This window comes from Ixodes scapularis, unplaced genomic scaffold, assembly GCF_016920785.2.
Source record: "Ixodes scapularis isolate PalLabHiFi unplaced genomic scaffold, ASM1692078v2 PGA_scaffold2__306_contigs__length_199485367, whole genome shotgun sequence".
Lineage (NCBI taxonomy): Eukaryota > Metazoa > Arthropoda > Arachnida > Ixodida > Ixodidae > Ixodes > Ixodes scapularis.
Window position 1 is genome coordinate 13,903,826 of NW_024609857.1, and position 21,946 is coordinate 13,925,771.

General features: G+C 46.7%; 2 protein-coding genes across 3 annotated transcripts in view; one reads left to right on the forward strand and one right to left on the reverse strand.

Annotated features, from left to right (window-relative positions):
* LOC8041222 (cell division cycle protein 123 homolog) overlaps positions 1 to 1,385 on the reverse strand; it is a 42,258-nt gene extending 40,873 nt beyond the window's left edge. The window contains exons 1-4 of one of the 2 annotated variants that reach the window (XM_029991892.4): positions 1,081 to 1,359; positions 849 to 917; positions 672 to 714; positions 429 to 521 (exon numbers count right to left, since the gene is read on the reverse strand). In XM_029991892.4, coding sequence (XP_029847752.2) covers positions 429 to 521; positions 672 to 714; positions 849 to 917; positions 1,081 to 1,154 — 279 coding nt within the window. In that variant the 5' untranslated portion in view covers positions 1,155 to 1,359. Of the gene's footprint in view, positions 1 to 428; positions 522 to 671; positions 715 to 848; positions 918 to 1,080 lie in introns of both variants that reach the window. The other variant, XM_029991893.3, reaches the window with a different exon arrangement.
* Positions 1,386 to 1,658: 273 nt separating this feature from the next.
* The window catches only part of LOC8023389 (vezatin), a 40,090-nt gene continuing 19,802 nt past the window's right edge, over positions 1,659 to 21,946 (forward strand). The window contains exons 1-9 of the mRNA XM_029991891.4: positions 1,659 to 1,841; positions 2,119 to 2,262; positions 3,836 to 3,910; positions 4,007 to 4,137; positions 8,626 to 8,886; positions 10,638 to 10,796; positions 11,476 to 11,617; positions 13,590 to 13,674; positions 19,748 to 19,970. Of these exons, the coding sequence (XP_029847751.2) occupies positions 1,809 to 1,841; positions 2,119 to 2,262; positions 3,836 to 3,910; positions 4,007 to 4,137; positions 8,626 to 8,886; positions 10,638 to 10,796; positions 11,476 to 11,617; positions 13,590 to 13,674; positions 19,748 to 19,970 (1,253 nt within the window). The 5' untranslated portion in view covers positions 1,659 to 1,808. The remainder of the gene's footprint in view (positions 1,842 to 2,118; positions 2,263 to 3,835; positions 3,911 to 4,006; positions 4,138 to 8,625; positions 8,887 to 10,637; positions 10,797 to 11,475; positions 11,618 to 13,589; positions 13,675 to 19,747; positions 19,971 to 21,946) is intronic.

Consider the following 21,946-nt stretch of genomic DNA (forward strand, 5'->3'; position numbering starts at 1 on the left):
GTAGTGAATTAGCCAGTTGTGGAATTGTCTGCTCAGTTTGAAGCTAAGTTCTAAATTTTGCGTTGTCTAAGCATTAATGTGTCAAAAGCCTCTTATCACCGTCAAGAATCACTTGCCAAAGTGTATGTTGTGCCATCTACCCAAAGTCAACAAAGTCATCCCCTCTCCACTGCTTCGGTGACAAAAAAAAAGTCTTGACACCTATTTTTTTTTTTTTTTTTTACGCTCATCCGAGACTAGCTACAAGATGCGAACATCAGCGATGCCGACAAGTTGCGGTGTCCTGACATGATAGAAACAAAGCCTAAAAAGTGTTTAGATTCTAAGCAAAAACCTTCGGGTCACTGGAGAGCGTAGAGAGTTGGCGAGCATGTTCGAGAACATGCTCAAGAACGCAACCGGAAGCTCACTGTCCCCCATAATCTCACCTCACTGCACGTGCGACTCAGAAGACTGTGCAACATGGAGGAGAGGAGGAAACTTGGCATGTATGGCAAAACTTGGTGTATACACCAAGTAACCTGTGAACATTTCATATCAAGAGTAATGTACCTGTTTAATTTTTCGTGTCCTAACTCCTGTAAAGTCGCACAACGCAGAGCCGTGACATGCAAAGCACCATCTCGCACGAACCATCATTCAGGCAAGGGGACGAACACCCGGGTATTTACCTCATCATCAGAATCATTTGCGCAACTTTGTGATGCAGGTACCCTGTGATTAGAAAGAAAACAACAATAAAAAATCAACTTTTTTTTTTAGTAATGTACGAATCACCAAAGCTGCGATAAACAAAACTGAAAAACTGAACGTCATTTAAAGTGGTAATGAAAAATGTGCTAACTCACTTCCCGGGAAGAACAATGCCGTCCGAGAGCAGGTAGTCGACGAATTCTTTTGTAACTGGGATGCAAATGCTGATAGAGAAAATCGGAAAAGAGGGTGAACGCAACATAATTTTTCAGCCAAATTGACATGCATTAGCGGCAAAAACGCTTTACTTCCTTTAGACTAGACTAGATTTCGAATCGAACTGCATACACACACGCGATTACCAGAGTGATAAGGGAGATTGATTACCTAGGTATGGTTGCGTTTTTGAAGTTCGCGTACCACGATGAGAAACTGCAACTTACGACGTCTTGAACCAGCATGATTGAAAGTAGAGTTCACCGTCCCCCAAAACTATGCCTAGAACGGACTGATCAAGAACGATACATGACAGCGATAATTGGCGATAGTTCAGTCAGCTCAGCACCTCTCAAACACGCGACACATGAAGTAAAATAAGCTCACAAAGCACTACGATGCTACGATGCCAAAGCTGGCGAGGCCAGCGAAGCTACAAGCTACAAGCACAGACTTGCAAAAACGAAACAGCCGAAACAGGAATGAATGATTGCGCCATCTAACCTCCCATTTCAGCATTTTTGCCTCTAAGTTTATCTAAATACTAACATTATTACATTCATTATTTTAATATTTTTCGGGACAGTATTTTTAATAATTTTAACCATAACGTCCACATTTTTTTTATATTCTACAATATTATCATTACCACCCATGATCGTGGTTTAAATACACAATCAACTTCAACTATTTTTATGCATTGAGTTAAATGGTTTGGCTACTTCTAGTAAAACCAGTAAAACAGTAACCAACAAAAGATTTCATTTCGCGTGATTTTGTGCGATTTCGTGTTCAAGAAAGTGACAAATGAACAAGTAGCACTGGCATGAACATCATTCAATGTTTTGAAACGAGAGGATCGAGCACCGAGCGATCGTCCCCGTCTGTCCCTAAAAAGGATGGATTCAATTGACGATGAAATAATTTTGCCTGTAAGTTATTCTGATATTTATGTCACAGCTAATTTCAACTCCTCTAAACTCGAAAAGTGTCCTTGTATCACTGCAATCAATTCAATTGACGTGCTCGATTGCAACGCAATCGAGTTTCACGCAACGTTCCATCGCAAGTAGCTCGTAGGTGTCAAAATCCCATGCATAGTTCACTGCTGGCACCTCCGGAATGAAATCGAATAAAAACCAAGCACTGTCTTGGATGTTACACAAGTGCAATCCCGTTCATTGAATGTCTGGTTCCGTCTCTCAACAGAATTCGCCTCTTTATGCCTACTTGACTGACGCTGGTTTCAGTTTTTCCGACCTGGACGTGGAATCGTTGGACCGGAAGGACAAGCCACAAGGGACGCCAAAGAACTCGCAGACATCACCCCACATTACAATCATCGCATTATTTGTACGTAGTAAACTTCGCACCAAAACTGGTATAGTGCTTTATGAGTGGGGTTCGGTGTTTTCGGTAAATAGCGCTAAATTCCGAAAAACAAACCCCCGATCCGAATCGATCACAATCGGGGAAAGCCGTAAAACCCCGCATTAGAGCTTTCCTTCTCAGAGAAAAACGCCAGTCTCTCGGGGGGAAAAAGTTTTCAACTACAATTTTATTTTGTGTTTACCTCGAACACAGCCACACTGAACTGTCTGTGAGGCTACTTCTTTCTTTGGAAACCAGACCCCTTATGTCGTTTCCTCCTATTTATTATTGGGATCAGGTCGTTATCGAAGCATTCTGGCCGTGAGCATGTTCTCTGCCGGTTGGGGAATTCCATGCTCTTGTTCCGTTTCTTCAACATAAAGCCCGATAAACACGGATTTCTTGTCCAACACCAAAAAACACCGCATTTGTTACAAAAAGAAAAGAACCCTGAATACACAAAGCCCTATCTACAAAATATATGAAAGGTGCACGGACGCTTGCTTAGAACGGGAGAGGCAGCAGGGGAAAGACCTTGCGCAGTCCATACGATCCCTAAGGGTCATTTGTGATAATGGGCAGTTTTCACTGGTTGCCACGATTTGAACCTGCCGGTGATTAGTGCAGCCCGAGAGAAATCTTTCACTTATCGTCCGCCAAAAATGACCTTCCTGGTAGTGTCGAATGCACGTTGCGGGACCTAGGATACATCTTTTGCACATGACAGCTAGTGTTTCAATCACCATACTGTCGCTTAATCTGTTCCTCTTCAGCCATCTCAAGAACAACAAGTTAGTGGTGTCAAATTACTGTAACCATCAGGACAAGAAGTGCAGAGCAAATGCCCAGCCCCCGGCGCATGTCTGTTGCCCTCTGCCGAGTTTTGACTGCATGTGCACTCTCCAAGTTCTGGAGATGCCAAAATGTTGTTGAGGCTGTACTTCGTTTCGGCTTGCATCCGGCTGCGGCCAATGCCGCATGTAGCCGGGTCCGTCCAAACACCGGCGTTGGGTCCATAACCCTGCTTCCAGTTTGTGTGTCACTCTGTATGGTGCAAGCACCGAAAAGCCGAAGGAGATGATTTCGTCTGCTAAGAATTGATGATGGAATTCACATGAACACAGAAGTCTTTATATGACATGCATCCGCCATAGTTACCAGTGCTAAGTAAATTCTGACACGTCGCATCTTCTTTACCTCACTCCCAGGAGATGTGTCGGCGGTTGGCATCGCTTTCCTCATGCTCTGTTCTGTGAAGGAACTGGCATCTAAAAGCCTGGAAAAAAATAAGTGGTGTATTTTTATATTGAGCCCCCTTGAAAGTGACAAATGAAATGGTTATAAAATTAAATCTAGAAGTTTTTAGCATTTTAAAGGGGCACTAAACCACTTTTTGCATAGTCTATTTATGGTCGTATCTCAATCTATGGGCTCCAGGCAAAAAACAATGCTGAATTGCATCCTTCAGACTGTCTGACCTATTTAACATTAACTCAAAGTAGCCTTTTAGACACACAAAGCTTTTGACCTGACTGTTCTGTGTTCTGGCATGCAGGTAAATCTGAAGCATTACATTTGGCATGCATTAAGCACATCCAGGGACGTGTTACTGAGTCAACTGCAGACTGTAGTAAGTACTCCTCAACTGCCTTTTTGTGATTTCTATTTTTTCCTAGTCTTAGAAATTTTCCAACCACTTAAATACTTGTTTTCCTTCCTTTTTCAGGATACTCAAGCACTCCTTAAAGCCATCATACATAGTTCATGCCTTGAAGACGAGGATCGTCGCTTTTTAAGTGACTTTTTGGAAGGACAGCCTGCTCTTGCCAAGACAAAAGAGTACAAAGGGAAATATGTGTGAGTTACAAGTTTATTCTCTGTAAAACACTTTCCAACCTGCCCTTACAGCTTTATGCTTTAGCTGCAAAATTTGTGACTGTGAAACTTTGGTGTGATCACGAACACAGATACCCTAGGCATGAAAAAAACTCAACAGAATTTAAAAAACAAAGCTTTTTTTTTTTATTAGGTTTAAAGGGGCACTCAAGTGCTTTTTGTAATATCTTGCTTCTGATGGCATATTGTTTGTGGGACTTTAGTCAATAAAATGACCAGTTCTGGATGGCAAGACGTTCTAGAAAACTCGGCAATCGAAATACATGGGCACTATATTCTCCTGGAAAAGGGGCGGGAGGGGGGGGGGGGGGGGGGGGGGGGCAGGGCAGGGGGCAGGGCGGGGGGGCGGCGGCGGCGGTGGCAGCGGGGGTTGTTATCGTGGAGACCCCACTACCTCCATCAAATTTTACAAATAAAAATAGTAAATTGCGTGTAGATTCTGAATGTTACTATTATTGCTTGTTTTAGGCGCATTGCGCATTATATTTTTACAAAATCCGGTGTAGATGATGTAATCCTCAAATTGTGTTTGAAAATGCTGTCCAGCAGTGCCCCCTGGTGTTTACTCCAAGGCGCAAAAAGAGGAGCATGTTACGATATTTGATTCAATTTTTAAAAGGGAAATCAGCCGCCCATGAGTGTAATTTCGGGGTTTTTTTGGGGGGATGCTTGGAGCCCATAGCTTGTGTTATAACTATAAATAGATGGTCTCAGTCAGGCACATAGCCAGGATTTTGTTTCGGGGGAGGGGCGCCCATGACAAAATGCTGTATGAGGAGGTGGGGGGAGAGGAGGTCCCAGCAAAATGAAAGATTTCGGGGGGGGGGGGGGGGGGGCGGGCCCCATGGCCCACCCCCCTGGCTACGTGCCTGGTCTCAGTGTCCACTGGAGTGCCCTTTTAACACAGACAGATACTTTAAGGATTCTCATCTATATTTTCTACAGTATACTATTTTTTTGCAGCTTGAGCCAATGATTGTCATCATTGTTTTTAAGTGACGTTTGTTTATTTTGCGATTTGGGCACACTGTTTTAACACCTCCAACTGTTCACATCCTAGGGCAAAGAGTTTCTGCATAATATCATTGGAGCAGTGTGCTAAGGAGCGCATACATCCTTGATCACATTATGTTGAAGAAATGAATATACTCAGTGGTGTTGACTTTCCAATTTTTTTCCAAAATTTGAATTTTTTTCTTAGAAGAAAACAATGTTCTTTTTTTTTTTTTTTTACAGACAATTAGAGGTTTTGGGATATTTTACTTTTTTAATGTAAAATAAATGGCTGCTCTTCTTTTCATATTGTTGTGCTTTGACACGAGGTTGCAGCAACACTAAATTAGCAAAGCACAAAATATGCTCAGCCATTCAATCCTATCCCATGAGCAAATATTGCTCAACACCTGACAGTCAAACTCTGAAGCTACGAATGCAGTTTGGTAAAAATGTTGCCGGAGACACTGTATCTTATTTAGTCCAAATATTTTGCCTGAAGATTAGCAGTAGCCAATAGGACGTTAGGAACCATCACATTTTTTAAAACTTTTAATTGTTATTCCATGTGAGTTTATTAAAGGGACACTAACAGAATATTTATGCTCGCCGAGGTTTTTAGTTGTACGTGACATATGAGAGCTCAACTACCCAGAACAGAATTTGCGGCTCCAAATTCGGTTTCTTTCCGCCCGAAAACCGCCGATCAAGAACTGGCCGGTTCGAGTCTCGCTCACTCTCTTTTTTGCGGTCACAGGCCGTTTTCTAAGGTATCGATGCGACCACCAAATTTAATCAAAGTCGTGGGTCACTGAAGGTACACACTCGATATTAAAAATAGAAAAAAATATGAAACCCATTTTTTGTGGCTTCTAAAAAGCTGTAAATACGTTGATTGAAAAAAAAAGTTCCACAGACAACCGGAAGCATTCTGTGCGTTCGTCGTTTCGCGTATCGTGGGACTCGCGGGGACGGCGATGGCAGCGGACGGCGGGCGTGGGACTTCTATTTCAGAACTGTCGTTCGCGGTACCGGTGAATTCTGCCTACCGTTAAAAGAGAAATTTGGGACTGATCAAAAGAATTGGTATTCATCCCGTACGACACGCCCGGCCACCAAGCCGATTTGCACGAAGACGTCGCCGAGCCGTCGCTCCCTCCTCGTGGCTGAAGACATCGCTCGCGCAAACGTCAAGCACGACGTGTCTACTTCGAGTTGAATATGCACGCGTACGATTTCTTTACTAGGTGCGAATGTCCCTAAAGCATGGTGCTTCCCGACTTCGACCCGGGAGTGCTTTTGCTAGAGAAAAATCGACAGCAAACTTTCCAACTTAGTTTGCCGGCTGAATTATTACTAAGGAAAGAGATCCACCAGAAAAGAGATGCCCCAGTAGCTCAGTGGGAAAGACGTCCGGTTCATACACGGTAAGACCGGGTTCGATCCCCCGTGAAACTTTATTATTTTTTTTTCAAACATTTTTTGATGTTTACATATCTTTTTCTTTTTTTTACAATCATCACTGAAGAAACAAACAAAAAAAAATAACAAGCAAATGTTGTGGATGATACTTCGGTGAATTAAATGGTATGGGATTTCCGTTTTGACACCTGCGAACTCAATGGGCGCGTTCAGGAGCGCCTCCCTTGCCTCCGAACGAAGTGCCTCGAGTTGGAGTCATCGGAGCGCCTACTGAACGGCAAAAAAACCCGCGGCTCCAAACCTGCTTCTACGCAACTTCCGCTTCCTCCCCTGTGCCAGACAGTCTCCGAATAAACTGGAAGCAGACGATGGCGAGCACGATCGCTTTTATTTGACGCCGGTATTGAAGAAGTCTTTACAAGGTCGTTGAAGAAGAAGCGGGTGATTGTACACATCAGCGCTGCTGTTCGAAGCGATGCAACGCGATCGAGTCCTTCGCTTGGCGGTGCAAAGGCAGCTGCTGTTATAAAAGCCGATAAAAAACGTCGTCAGCACACGTAAAATACAGGGCTCAGCGAATCTACCCCGCCGGTTGCGATACTTTCATACGGCCATAAGTTTCTTCTGCCCTTCGTAACGAACTTCCTATAAAATGTATTCGTATACACACGGGAAGTTCGGCCGCACTCGGCGATCAGGGTTTTGTCGGCCGAAGCGAGCCTCAGCCAACGTGCACCCCGATTTAGCTACGCAAACAAAACATTAATCGGTATCATGCTCTGCGTGACTGTCCAACCGGCTTCCAAAGTCGCGTTCATACCCTGCCTTGCTCTGTTCAGCGCGGACAGGACTATCGTCGATATTCACCGAGTTCCCGTGCAACGATGATCAAGACACGTCGTCAAATGAACGTTTGCGTTGTTTATTAGCATATTCAAACCAAACAAAATACGGTCCAATGCATTTTCCAAAAGAGCCTTACCTGAAAAAGATATTCGAACGCGTTATTCGTCTTACCTTGAGCACTTTTCATTAACAAAAGCCAGCAAACCGCGCACCCGCGATTGAACCGAAGCAGCTTATCCCGCCATATTGTTTGTTTTTTCCTCTTTTAGCACCGGAAATCGTCACCAGTCAGGAAATTACGTCATTTAGCTCCTTTGACTCTACGTGCACCGTCTCCGGACTCGGTGCTTCGGAGCTTGACTCCGATGCCCCGGAGTTACGTGCACCGGAAGTGACTTTTGGCCGTCCAGTGGAAGGAGTCAGTGACTCCTTGACTCCGGGGCCGTTACTGAACGCGCCCAATGTAATCACTTTCCACAAAATGCAAGGAGCATATAAATCAGGTGGCATCCGCTTTCCGAGGTGCCCGTATATGTTCTACAGGAATTGCAGCCAGCCATTGGTCCCGATCCTGTTGATCTTTCGGAAACTCTGTCGCACAATGCCACTTTTTTTTCGGATGCAGGACATGTGAGCCAGCTCTTCACGCAACATCTTGGGCGTATTCTTTTTGGAGCCGATCATGGAAATTCACCACGGGCACTCAGTACTCATCTCCAACTCCTCAATGTACAAAACAACTCATCTTGGAGTACAGAACAACGAGCGGAACAAACATAACTGCAAAAGAATCGCACGGCGAGCAGTTCCCGCACGCCGCATCGCACGCCGCATGTCGTGTCGTCTGCTACCGGAGAGGAGAAAAAAAAAACAAAAAACGCACGGTCGGGTTTAGCCACGTGACTTCCGCCACTCACTCTCTTCTCTCCACTTCTCCGACCTCCGTCGGGTTTCGGTTTCGAGAAGTTGCGTCTTTTGGCTTTATTAAAAAAATACACTACTCTGTTGCAAAATATTAATTGGGTAGTCCTCCGACACCATAACAAAGCGCCTGGCAAAAAATAAAAAAAAATTTTTTGGGGGGTGTCAGTGTCCCTTTAAAGGCAGCACAGCAACACAAGCAGCTTGAACATGGGACTCATTCCTTTTTGTAATTCTTTCTAAATTCGTGCTGCGCTTTGTTTTCAGGGCCTATCTCGTCCTCACTGCCCTTAGCGCGTGCGCCATTTCAAGATGGCTCGAACCTTCACCTCTGAGTGGCATTGAAGCTGCAGTAGTGCTAGCACTGTGCTTTGCAGCGCTGGTAGTTGTCGTCAAGCGCTGTCTGGTGTGGCACCAAGAGCAAAGCCTGTGCAGTCTTTTGGACACCATGAGAGACTTCCAATCCAAAGTCAAGAAGTGCCTTCAGCTCATCCAGGAAACTGAGGTGGTGGCACGTGGTTTTACGCTGTGAGTGTTTGCTCTGTGTATCCCCCCCTCAACATCCTCTGGAAGATGTCCAGATTACTTATGGTTAGACAGGGTTAGACACACTTGGCACCAGTGCTAGTCTGCCCAGTATGTTTTTCTATGAGGCTTAGCTTCTTGGGTCTCTGAGAAAGCAAAGCTCCTCAGAAAAACATTTGCTGCTGTTCCGAGGCTCAAGTTTCTCCTTTAAGCTTTGACTGTCCTTGTATTTTGTTTGGACTAGTCTACCCTAGTATTGGTGAGGAGAAGAAACTATAGGAGGTGCTCTCTCCAGTTCCCCAATGCTTAGTGTTGACTCAACACAACAAGGCCTGTGGACTTGATTCTTTACATCATCTTCCTCAATAGAGCATGGGGCACGATGTAGCATTAAGGGGGTACACCCCCTGGGAGGGTCAACTTTTGAACCCTTGGCTTAAAATTAATGAAATTTACAGGGTAGGCTGGTGGTCATGCTAAAATTGCATAACAAAATTTCAGGTCTGTCAGTAAAGTGGGAAGGAAATTCGGGCAGCTTTTATCAACAACACCCCTACATTGTTTAGTTAATTTATCGTCGGAAAGCTATAACAATATTCAAGATTTTTATTTGCTATATATGTAGCAGAATGCCTAGGATGTGCACCTATGGAAAGTTTTTTTTGTAAAAAGTCATTGATTTCTATCAATTTTCTCTTCTGCAAAATTGGCCAACTTTTTGGTCTTCTGTGTCTCCGACAAAATGTCAACATTTATTATAAAAGACATTTGTAAAATGACAAACAAACTCCATAGGCGCATTCCTTATTAAATTTCAGTCGGGGAAACTGAAGAACGAGCCCTCCCTGTATTGCCATTATCAAACGATAGATTGACTAAAATGGAATTTATACCAAAAAGTGGAATGGAGAAAAATGTGTTCAAAGTCCTCCAAACCCTACCTTTTCTTTAGCTTCGGTGGACAGAAAATAATTTAATAAAAATTAACTATGCAGTGTAAACTAGTAAAAATTTCTGGGAATACTTCCTGAATGTAGATGGATGTAAATATGTAAATTTTCAAAATCAATGTTTTTTGCAGAATTTATTTTTCTCTGGGTAGTGTCCCCCCTTAAGAATCGTTGAAATAACGAAGTATTGTTGGCGGGACATGACATGCCAGATCTCTCCCCAAAGCAGTCGTCAGGAGATGCGAGCTTTACCTACTACTACCTTCGTGCCTAGCGGGTGCTGGACCGATGCACGGTGCATGCTGCATTGTTCACACAGGTTGGAATAGCTACAAAAGAGCCCCTCCCTGGGTGACGGGAAAACTCGATCCCCAGCCGAACGCTGACAGAGCATTCGGCTGCGTCAGCCGAGCGCTGTGTCGCTTTTGTTATTGTCCCCATGGGTGTAGTTCTAAAGTTAGCCGCTCGGGACGCAGCGGTCAGATCTCCTCCTCAATTGGCATTGACTATCTTCATGTTTGGTTCGGGTTAGCTTAGTATAAGCTTTTATCCTGTTCTCTGGGCCAAGAAATTACTATTAGTCATGTCTTGATATGTGTACTAAGGGAGGCTGACACGACGTCGTGCCACATGATGTGACATTACCTGATAGGGGATTAATCCAGTTGTGCTAATAAAGAAAACGTCACAAAGACCCATAGTATCTCACATATTACAGTTCTACATATGACGGATTAATCAATAAATTGAAATACAGCTTCTCATCTCTTTTTTTTTTTGTTGAGCAGCATTCTCTTTTTTTAGGGCATCTCACAATGTACCTGTCCAGCGGCTCGAAATGAACAAGTTCCTGCCAAGCTTGGACCCGCAAAGGCAGTGTCCTGAGCTCCGCAGGTCTGTCTTTGTGTGGACAAGGGAACTGTTCCTCTTCTGGAGAAGCGTTACCTGCCAAGTGATCCAGTCATATCCTTTTTTGGCTCCCAAAATGTGGAAATGTGGAAAGGAAGCACAGCAGTTCGGTCAAGATTTATCTCGTGCAAGCTCAACACTAAGGAAATGGACGGTGTTTGGAGTGCAATGCTTAGATTGTACTCTAAACCATTGCAAAGTTCAGAGTTTGGCATAGTGCATTTTAGTCACCGAGAACTTTCATCTCAATACTGGATACATTATCTTAAATAATAGGCCTGTTGCAAAGCGTGCAGCGCTGTCTGCGACACCGAATGGTCTGTTACGGAATCAGTTGTAGCAGACGACGAAGGAAGCGCAGGCATGTGGGCGAGGGCGTGCGAGCAAGGCACAACTGCGCTACCCCTCTGTCTGTCTTCCTCTCTCTCTCTCTCATTCTCTTCAGTGTCACATGGTAGATGCTTTGTAGGCAAGGAGGAGCATGGAGGACTTTGGGATTTGTGCAAAAGGTCTATTGAGGCTTCTAAAAAGAGAGAATGTGCCAATTTTAGGAGAATTCTAGAATTTTTTTTATCGTGCTCAGTTCATTCTCTTGATGCCAGTATATCAGGACAGGCTTGGCTAGTTTCCATCATTTTTAGTCTGGCTCGTCAGTATGGCCTCCATTGCTGTTGTGCCGTATACTTGGCAAACATCATAGTTATGCCTGTCCTTAACTGTTTTCTCAGTACACAGTTCCCCTGGAAGGAGAGCTAGATGCCAGTTCAATATACCTGGCCTTCACGCAGCCAGAGAATATCAGCCATGAACTGTTTACATCAAACGATGAAGATCTCAAGGCAGGAACTGAAAACTTCTGTCTTTCTTCTCTGAAGGTAAGTGCAGGTGCCTGTAATTATTGTTTGATGTCATTAAAAACTAAATAAATTTGCAGTGGGGAGGAGAAGGGTGATTAGGCATTTGTTTCAATCCGGCAAAGCACCGAGGCTTAATTCAGACCGGCTGTGATTCCCTAAAGATGAACTAAAAGCTCAATTACATGGTGCCTAGACTGCAATAAGCCTCTGTCAGATTGTAGGTACTTGATTCGGGATTCAAATTTCTATTTGGGAATCTGATGGCCAGCACTTTGCTCCAGAGCCACTGAGGCGGCTTGGGCATGCTTTTCACTTGGTATGAATCATTGTACATCTAAAAATGTTGAGCATATTTCTAATGTCTCACAATTGGGCCCTAATGCGGGGTGTGTTCTTATTTTAATAGAAGGGTCAACCCTAGGGTGGTGAAGTTTGCATAATTAAGAAAGGTGCAACGGATAGCTTTAAATTTGAGTGCTGTATTTTCCGGTGTATAAGACACACTTTTTTCCAAAATTTACGGCGGTGCGTCTTATACAAGGTGCATCTTATATGTATACAGTCGAACCTCGATATAACGAACTTCAATGTAACGAAATCCTCGATTTAACGAAGTATTTTATTTTTCATAATTTTTTGCCCATAGACCCCATGTATTTTTAGTCTCTATATAACGAAGTCCATTTTGCTGCTATTTCAATATAACGAAGCGCCATTGCCATAGAAGGCAATAAATAAATAGAATCTAAAAAACAACTTCGCAAAAAAAAAATTGTGGTTAAAAAAAAATTATGCGCAAACGCGAGCGCTTTGAAAGGTTACTTCACGGGGACAGGCCTTCCAACGTTCCTAGGCTGCCCGAGGATGCGGCGCCGGTAGCGCCGGCGAGGCATGCGGCAAAGCGGATTCCGCGGGGCTGGCCAGAAAATGCAAAGCAAAAAGTTAACACGGCATAACAGCATCACCACTGACATTCACTGATCATCATAGTCCACTGTACCGCGTGTAGCGCGGGAGCCAACTTCAGCGGGGGAGCGACGTGATGGCGCGACGCGACCGCACGGGCAGTGCCATCTAGGAAGACCGAGAAGACCGATTATCGTCTTGCGACCGTGATGTAAAGCAAAGGCGCAAGCACACCGTGAGCGCAAGGGGGCAAGTAAACTGTGCGGGCAAGAGTGCTGTGTAGGTTGGAAACATTGGCACCGCCTAAACTAAACAGCTTTATTTTTCAACCGGGCGGTTCACTCACGTGCTTGCTGGCATAAGGAAACGTAAAGTTCTTTTTTTGGATGAGAAAGCAAAAGTTTTGGACGCCATCCTGAAGAAAGTGCTGAGATCACGAGCACTCCGGAAGTGCTCGACGCAATGGACGTACTGAGGAGGTACACGGCGTCGCATAGGCAGCAGGATGCCGTGCAAGCGCTTTGGGCGCTCGAACGCCGTATGACGCCGCTGCTACTGTCGCAAAAGGCGCAAGCAAAACTCGCGGACTACTTTGCCCCAAAATAAATGTCATTTTCGGTGAGTTTTCATACCCGTAAAATGTTTCGGAATTTTTTTTTTGCATGCTAAAACCAAATTTCGATTTAGCGAAATTTCAATGTAACGAAGTAAATTGCGAATTTTACCGACTTCGTTACATCGAGGTTTAACTGTATTTCTTTCCTTTTTGGCAAACTCTGAAGGAACTCCTGTTGAATCTGATTAGTCTTTTTTTAACTATTTTGACAGCTCAATGTAAATGATGCATCATAAATTTGTCTTATACACAGGTGCGTCTTATGCATAGGTGCGTCTTATATACTAATTTGTACTTAGAAACTTGTGAAAAGTGGGGGGTGCGTCTTATACAACGATGCATCTTATACATCGGAAAATATGGTAGATGATCACCTTTGGTGCTATATGCCTCTTGGGCTCTGATACTACTATATGATATACATGACAATGGTCAATATGGTACCAGTAATTTAAATGCTTTTTACAGGCCATGCTGTACTTCCTGCATGTTCAGCATTCCGAGTTTCTTCGAAGAATCGCACTGTGTCTGATGCCAGGAGTCACAAAAAGCTGTAAGTGAACCATTAATTGGGCTCTGCACAGTGAGGCTAGATTGACAATGCCATATGAATACTTTTAGAACTGTATTTATCAGAAGTTAGACTGTAGGCAATGTATTGATCTGCCTTGAGATAACATTTTGCCTTAGAGTGTTTCAGGAAACTGATATAAAACTTTGTTTTCATAGTCTATTAAAACTGCATGCACTGAAATTTTTTGTTTCATTATTAGCATGGAAACTGCCATGTATCGAGTTTATCCCATTTCTCTTATTTTTCAACCTGTTGGCGGTTACAGTCAACTCTTATTATTCGAACTCCAGAAAGCCACAGACTTGAATTTGAAATATCAGAAGTTTGAATGATCAGAAATTCATCTAAATACGATGTGAGACAAAGTAACGATTTGCTAAAGGAATAGCAACACATACCAAGCAGATTTCTTACACTTCTCTCTACACAGGCCGATTGATAAGCAGGTGCAAACATCACACATTGGTGAGGTTCGAAGCGAATGGTGGCTTTGGCCGAGTATTTTCTAATCGAATATCAAATAGTTTCTCCAAGGCTTTTACTACCGTTGTACCATGCTTAAACGAAAATTTAAAAGTTGTTCTTAACCTTCCACTTGTCCACTTCCGAGCTCAGTTAGTTTTAATATAACTTTATCTATAAACCGTGGCCTCAGAAAGTCCAGTGGCCACATTGGGGTGGCATATAAATGACAGATTTGCCCAGCTATCGTAATCGAGGGAATTTATAAATCGGCTTGCTATATGAAATATTCTTTCTTTAATCTCGAAATTAACCCCCTCAGAAAAATAAAAAAAACAAGCATGAATAATGAAAGGAGATTGTCAAGACAGTACTGCTTGAATAATCGTGGTTGGTTAGTCCCTCCGAGTGCGCTTTTCACTGAGCACCCATGCACTGCGGAAAAACAATGCCCGTGAGTTTTGCGGGTATTGCTTTCCCGCAGTACACAGTTGCCCAGTGAGAAGCACACTCAACGGGGCTAACCCGCCGCGACGAAAAAATAGTGTGAATTAAGTGAAAACGCTGTCTGAATTAAGCAGCTTATAGATGCATTGAAAACATAGCGGGACAACAAAAATTTTTAAATTTGTTTGAATTGTTATGTATCAATGCACAGTAACCACTTCCGAAACCGTTCCAATCACCTGCAGCCAGTCCCGCGTACGCTCGCTATTCACTGCCGCTTCTTCCTCTTTACTCTCGTTCCCCCGCGCATCCGCGGGACGGGCCCGTTCGGTGCCGCGCTATCCCTCACAATCCTCCCCCCTTAGAAAGCGAAGTCCGGTCGGTCTTCGCAGAACTTCAACTGCTGGTCCACATGTGCCAGTCCCGCCAGTCTTCCAGTTCTTGGGTCCCTCAGACGATAGTCATTGGCCCCCACTTTCCCTACCACCACGAAAGGTCCCGAACGTCTTGGAGCCAGTTTCGCTGCCACTCCTTTGCTGGCATCACTGAGGGTGTGCAGGTCGCGTAGTACTGTGTCACCTATTTGGAACTCCGACTGCTGTCGGGTTCGATTGTAGTAACGCCGCTGTTGCTCTTGCACTTTTCTTTGGTTGTCGAGAGCAAACTCATACGCGTCCTGTAGTCTAGACGTCAAATCTGCCACGAAGCCCGGCGTACCCCTGATTGGTAAAGGGAGTTGGCCGGGGTTTTGTTCCCAAGGGCAGCGGAGCTGGCGCCCATAACACAAAAGGGCAGGCGAGTACCCTGTGGTGACGCTCTCACAGGTTCGCATTGTAAAGGGGACCTCTGGGATATGTTGATCCCAGTCACGGTGGGCACTGCAATATGCCATCAGGCACTGCTTTACTGTCGCATTATGCCGCTCCACCAGCTGTCCTGCTGGGCGGTATGGCACCGTGTGGCGGTCTCTGATGCCAAGGTGTTTCATTACTGCTTTCCACAGGTTTGACACAAAGACACGCCCATTGTCACTAGAGATGCTCTTGGGGAAGCCATGTCGACAAAACACTTCCAGCATTCTTTCTAATATGGCCTTGCTGGTCGGAGCTCGAAGCGGGAATAGCTCCACAAACTTGGTAAATTTGACGATGATCACCAGCAGGTGTTTGTGTTGGCGCTTTGAGGTAGGCAATGGTCCGATGAGGTCCACACTCAGCTCTGCCATGGGTTCCTCTGCCCAAGTGCTGTCTACAGTCCGCCTGGCTTCTGGCGGCGAGGCTTCAGTGTCTGGCATGAATGGCAAGACCTTACATACCGAGACACATCGGATCTCATGCTTAGCCAAAAATATGTTTCGGACACTCGTCTCAGTGTCTTGAAATAACCTAGGTGGCCACTTAGAGGGTGATCATGTGACAATTGGAGCACTGTTTGGCATAGTTGTTTGGGCATCTAAAGGAGTCTTCTTTCGCCTGCAATCTTCAGCAGCAGGCCATCATGGTCCAGTTCGCTGTCCTCAGCCATGTTCCGAATCTGGCATGCTTCTGCAGAGTCAGTCGGTAGGGTGCCGTCCTTGAGATAGCTAATCAGCTTGATGATCCCAGGGTCCTTTCGCTGTTCGTCAGCAAGCTCGGATGCTCTGAGGAGGTGTGAGATGTCGGTCTCCTGGACCATCGCATTCTCCTCGAACCGGACCCGGTATTCTGTTTCCACGGTGTCAATGGGGAACCATTCGTTGTCAGTCGCTCTTGTCTCCGAGCCTAATGTAGCTGGGGCAGGGAAACGGCTCAGCGCGTCCTCTGGGATGTTGGCTTTTCCCCGTCGATCCTGATGAGGCAATCAAATCCCTGCAGGCGCAGCACCCATCGACGCACCCTGCTTGAAGTTTGGTCCGTGGTGAACATCCACCTAAGAGAGGCGTGGTCAGTGTGGATCTCAAACTTGGTATGCTCCAAATATGGGCGGAATTTGTCAACGGCCCATACTACCGCCAAACACTCCCACTCCTGCACCGTGTAGTGCCTCTCCGCTTCCTTCAGGGCTCTGCTGATGAACGACACTGGCCTCAGCCTCCCTACAGTCTCCTGTAAGAGAACTGCCGCAATGCCCCTCCCACTGGCATCCGTTTCCACCACAAATGGCCGGTTGAGATCTGGGAGTGCAACCACCACGTCATCAGCCAGCATAGACTTGAGCTTACGAAATGCCTCCTCTTGAGGGTTCCTCCAACACCACGAGACCTTATTCTGCAGGAGGAATGACAGTGGCTGAGCCACCTCGGAGAACTTCGGCAGGAAGGTGCGGTAGTACCCCGCCAATCCTAGGAAGGCCTGAAGATCCTTGACTGTTCGTGGGGTTGGAAAGTCCCTGACGGCCACAACCTTATCAGGATCAGGTCGGCACTCTCCCGGCGAGATGATGTGCCCCAGGAACTTTAGTGATCGCCTGCAAGTTTGTGTCTTCTTAGGGTTGATGGTCAATCCAGCATGGGTGATCCTGCCCAAGACCTCTTCAATATGCCTCAGATGCTCTTCGAACGAACTTGGGTATACTAGCACATCGTCCAAAAAGGCCATACAAAACTTGTGCTTTATCCCCGCCAGTACTTTGTCCATGAGGTTTTGGAATGTAGCTGGTCCACCAGCCACACCAAAGGGCATCCTCTTAAACTCAAACGTACCTTGGTGGCATATAAAAGCAGTCTTGGGGACATCCTCGGGGCGAACAGGGATCTGGAAAAAGCCCTGCGACAAATCAAAGCTCGTGAACCATTGGGCTCCGCCCAGGTGTGCAAGTACCCAGTCTGTCCTGGGCATCGGGTACACCGGAAACTTGGTTTTGGCATTCAGTAAACGGTAGCCCACTGCCAGCCGATACTCTCCAGACTTTTTTACGACTAGGACTAGGGCACAGGACCCTGACTGGAGCTTGGTTGGATCAAGCCTTGGTGCAGCAAATCTTCCAGGCAGGCATCCATAATCTGTCTTTTGTGGGAGTTGACTGGGCGAAGCCTACAGCGCATTGGCAGAGAACTCTCCGTGCTGATACTGTGCTCCATCAGTCCGGTACAACCAGGGCGAGCGTCAAAAATCTGATCAAATCTTCCTAGTAGGGCCGAAATTTCCGGATGTTCAGTGCCATGTTGCTGAATTGCGTCCTCCTCCGAGGGCTGCTGGGCGTCTTGATTCTGGTCGGGTTCCTGGTGTGCGACTTGATGAGGCTCTGCAAACAACTCCTGCAGACTGTACACCTCCTCACCCAGCCGGGGATGGACTGGCGCCCTAGAGCCAACGTCCCGGACAAGGGGGATTAGGGCCTGTGGTTCATTGCCCAGAGTCCAAGAGTTCAGAGACACATGAACCGAGATGTTAGTGGCATTCAGAAAATCCCTACCAAGTACAATGTCTCGGCAGAGGCCTGGCATATGCAGGAATCGCTGCTTCCTGGATCCTCCGGGCCAGTGTATTCTGCACCTAGTTGAATGCGTAATCTCGGACCAGCCCGCTGCAAGACGTAGGCCTCGTCGTTCCTCCTTGACGCCCACACCAGTGGCTGTGGCTGCCTCCATTGCTTCATCTCCCATTAAGCTGATGCTAGGCCCCGTGTCCAAAAGCGCCTTGAATGTGAACTTCCCAATACGAAGCTCTAACAATGGCTCCTTGCCGCCGGCTGTTGCAGCTACCTGCACTGTGGTGTCGTAGAGGTCCGCCGGAGTGGCCTCTTCTGCCAAGAGTTTCCCTGGCACCTCGCTTGCATGTGGCCAAGCTGGCCACACTTGAAACAGCGTGGTGAGCCCTGGCGTCTAGCTGTGGGACATTGTCGTTGCATATGTCCGATGCCGCCACAACGATGGCACTGGATCTGTGGAGGCATGTTGGTTGCTGGGTACTGGTGAAGACTGCTGTGCAGGCCCGTCTGGTGGATCATTCTCACTGCTCCGACTGCACTCAGCTGGTCTCGATATTATGATGGCTGGAGGGATGCCGGATGCAGGGGCCAGGCCTGGCTAGAAACTGGTGGTGGCACTGGTGCCGCTGCCACTGCAGCACTTTGAGCTGGTGCATGAGTCGTTGCACTCTTGCTGTAGAAGGCAAGGTCCCGTGCAACTTGGTTGGTGGGCTGTGGCGGGGGAACATACTGCACCCGCCGCCATACTCTTTCCATTAGCCCATCCGCTGCCTGCGCAAGCTCTTTCAGGCTCGCAAAGGTCTTACCTGCACAGAAGTCTTGGAACTGAGGGTGCATTTGCTCCAACACCCGCTCGACTTTTTCGGCCTCAGTCACATCGTCGCCGATCCTGTCATAGTACGAGGCTATAACATAGATGAACTGTTTAAGGTTCTCCTCCGGGTGTTGAGTTTGAAGCCTCAGTTCTTGCTTTAGGCGTTTCTTTTCGTCGACGAGTGCGAACTCCTTTCGGAAAGTGGTAGCAAACGTTGACCAGTCGGCGAAGTCCTCTGTGAACCGAAACCACAGTTTCGCGCTCCCCTGGAGGGCTGCAGGTACGACCCGCCTAAGCCGGTCCTCGAGTTTCACGCCTTGAACGAGGCAAAAGTTCTCCAGGTGATCCAGGAACTCATCTGGCGACTGCAAATCTCCGAAACCGATGAATTTCGGGGGCTGAACGGGGACCAGTCGTGGGCGTGTCGAGTCTTGGTCATCCGTTGTGCTGGCCTCAGTGACAGCCGCTGCAACGAAGGGCGCCGCTCCCTCTTCCGTGGCTCGTATCGGAGTAGCAAACAAAAGCTCACGAACGTGGGCCGCGATCTTCTCCCGCTGTAGCGGTGTCCCGTCTGTTTGTTGCAGCAGTGCCTGAAGAAGCTCCGGTGGCACGAACACCGACGGTTGGTTCATTTTAAGCAACGGACGAGCCCCCACTTGTTATGTATCAATGCACAGTATCCACTTCCGAAACCGTTCCAGTTACCTGCGGCCAGTCCCGCGTACGCTCGCTATTCACTGCCGCTTCTTCCTCTTTACTCTCGTTCCCCCCGCGCATCCGCGGGACGGGCCCGTTCGGTTTAGCGCTATCCCTCACAGAATTAACCGGAAGTATGAAATTTGAATTATCGCGAGTCCACTGTACGACACCATGTTAGATGATAGTACAGAAATGAGCCATATTTTTTTTCTGCGATTGCAGTGCTCAGCAATGCAGTGGCTGTAGCCAAAATAGTTAACCAGGCAAACTTTGAGTGCCAGCAGCAGCTGAGGAAGCTCAACAACGCCCACCAGCTCTACGTGAGCAGCTGCGTGCCAGAAGACGAGACTGAAGTTCGAGTCTCAAGGCCAGTAAGACGCGATCTACAGGAGCTCCAGCTGACCGTACACAGCCTGGTGCTTCACCTTCGGGCAGCATTGAAGCGGTATGTTTTGCTCCTGGAAAACAACAGAAAACAAGGTCGTGGGGAGGGGCTCACTTCGAAGACTTTCAGGGATTAGGATGGGTGTGGGCTGGACTTAGAGCACTGGTTTTGTACTTTTGGTTTCAAAGTTCAGCATCCTTGGTTTGAGAGAGGGAAGCTCTGTGATAGTAGAAGTCTTTTTGGTTGCACGGATGTGCAAAAATAGCCTCTAAGGCACGACTCAAAAACAAGACATCCCTCCAGTTTTTTGTGTTCAGCAAGGTATGGGGATTGAGCATTAAAGCGACCTTCGCATCATTTTCAATCTCTTTCAATGTTTGTATTAGGAATTGATTAGCATTCAATTGAAATATGGTTCTAAAAATTAGCTACTGTTAGGCGCTGCAGGGGGGGAAAAGTTATTTCATAGAACGTCACTGATATGTGTCTGTATTGTGGACGTTCCAGATTCGGTGTGAGCAGGACCTAGGAAAGGGGAAGGGAAACAGAAAACCAGCCCAGTTATAGTCACATACAGAACTAGCCCGGCAGGATGTGTCGTTCGGACGCCTGGCCTTTAGCACATACTTCATGACTTCCGGCGTACTTTGACTCAAGGTGCACGCTCAAGGTGCACAAGATGCCAAAGCATTGTCGAGAGTAGGAAGCTCACGCTGGCAGCTGAAGCTCTTCTCGGTGTTCAAGCGTACGAAGGCGCAGAGACACAGCACTTGGCGTGCCAAGGAAGCTTTGACCACACCGCGAGATTGACGAAACTTGCTTTCAACTAGTTGTGCTTTTTTCCTGCGGTGCAGTGCTTTTGTAAAAATTTCCACTTTTTCTCAAAGGCAATTTTCACCGTTTACATAAGGTTTTCAAATGCTTCTTCGGCGAGTGACAACGAACGAGTAGAAACAGCGTCATCAGCTCACTGCCGCCAGCCTCTGCAATGCTCCAAAAAGACGATTTGGCTGCACGCAAAATGGCTGTTCGATGGCCGCACTCACGGAGCAGGGAAGCGCTGTGCAGCAGCTTGATGTGGTGGCTGTAGGCCTACCCTTCCTGCAGCACTTTGACTCCTGCTGAGGAGGTACCCTAGGCTTCTCCATTTCGGCCCCTTCGTTTTGGTCTGTTTGCAGGAACTAACGCAGTTCGTTTCTGTTTTCTCAAAAACCTGTTTTGTTTTGTTGTTTGTGAACAAACGTCTATTTTTAGTAAATGAAGACCAAACTTAACTTGCACAGTGCAGTCTTTTTCAGGTGATTATATTGGCACACATTTCTCCGATCACGGTTGTCACAACAGTTGTTCACGGCGGCTCAGGCAGTCAGAGTGGTGGCATTCTCTCCCGGCTCCAAACAAAGAGCATTCACCTTATGATGGATCGCGGCGGGCGCTACGAGCCATCCCAGGCTCTGTCCCAGTCAGTCCAACGCTGTGGACGTGCCACTTGACTATGCGTACCACGGGTCATCACGCCCCTTCCGAGGAGGCTCCGGAAGCTCGCTGGGTTTGCTGCGGTCCATCGTGAGGTGAAACACAGTATAGAGAGAGCTGAGACAGTGAGAAAAACCGCTCTGTAGCCCGGCAATGCTTGAACTTGTGCGCACTCAGCAGGTCGCAGAGTTTGGAGAGATTACAAGAGGAATGGCCCATAAAGATGTCAAGTGGAAGTTTCGTGCGCCTGGTCTCCCTGTGAAGGTCGTTATCGTCGTGTCCTCGCGGCCCGAGCAGACTCTGCCAACAGAAAGATGAAGAACCAAACGGTAATACACACAAGCAAGACACTGCAGAAACATCTCGGCATTAAAATAAGAGGGCGGTATGCCGAGTTCGCCAAAAGGAAACGGTATCAAGTGTCGCTCCAAGCCGACCCGCAGGGGAAAAAATGTTGTTCTTCGATTAGTTTTACCAACTTCCTATTTGGGGCTGGAGCCTGGGATTCGTCGCTTGTGACTGCTGTTGGCGGGGGACTGCGGTGTTTTCAGAAACAGGTG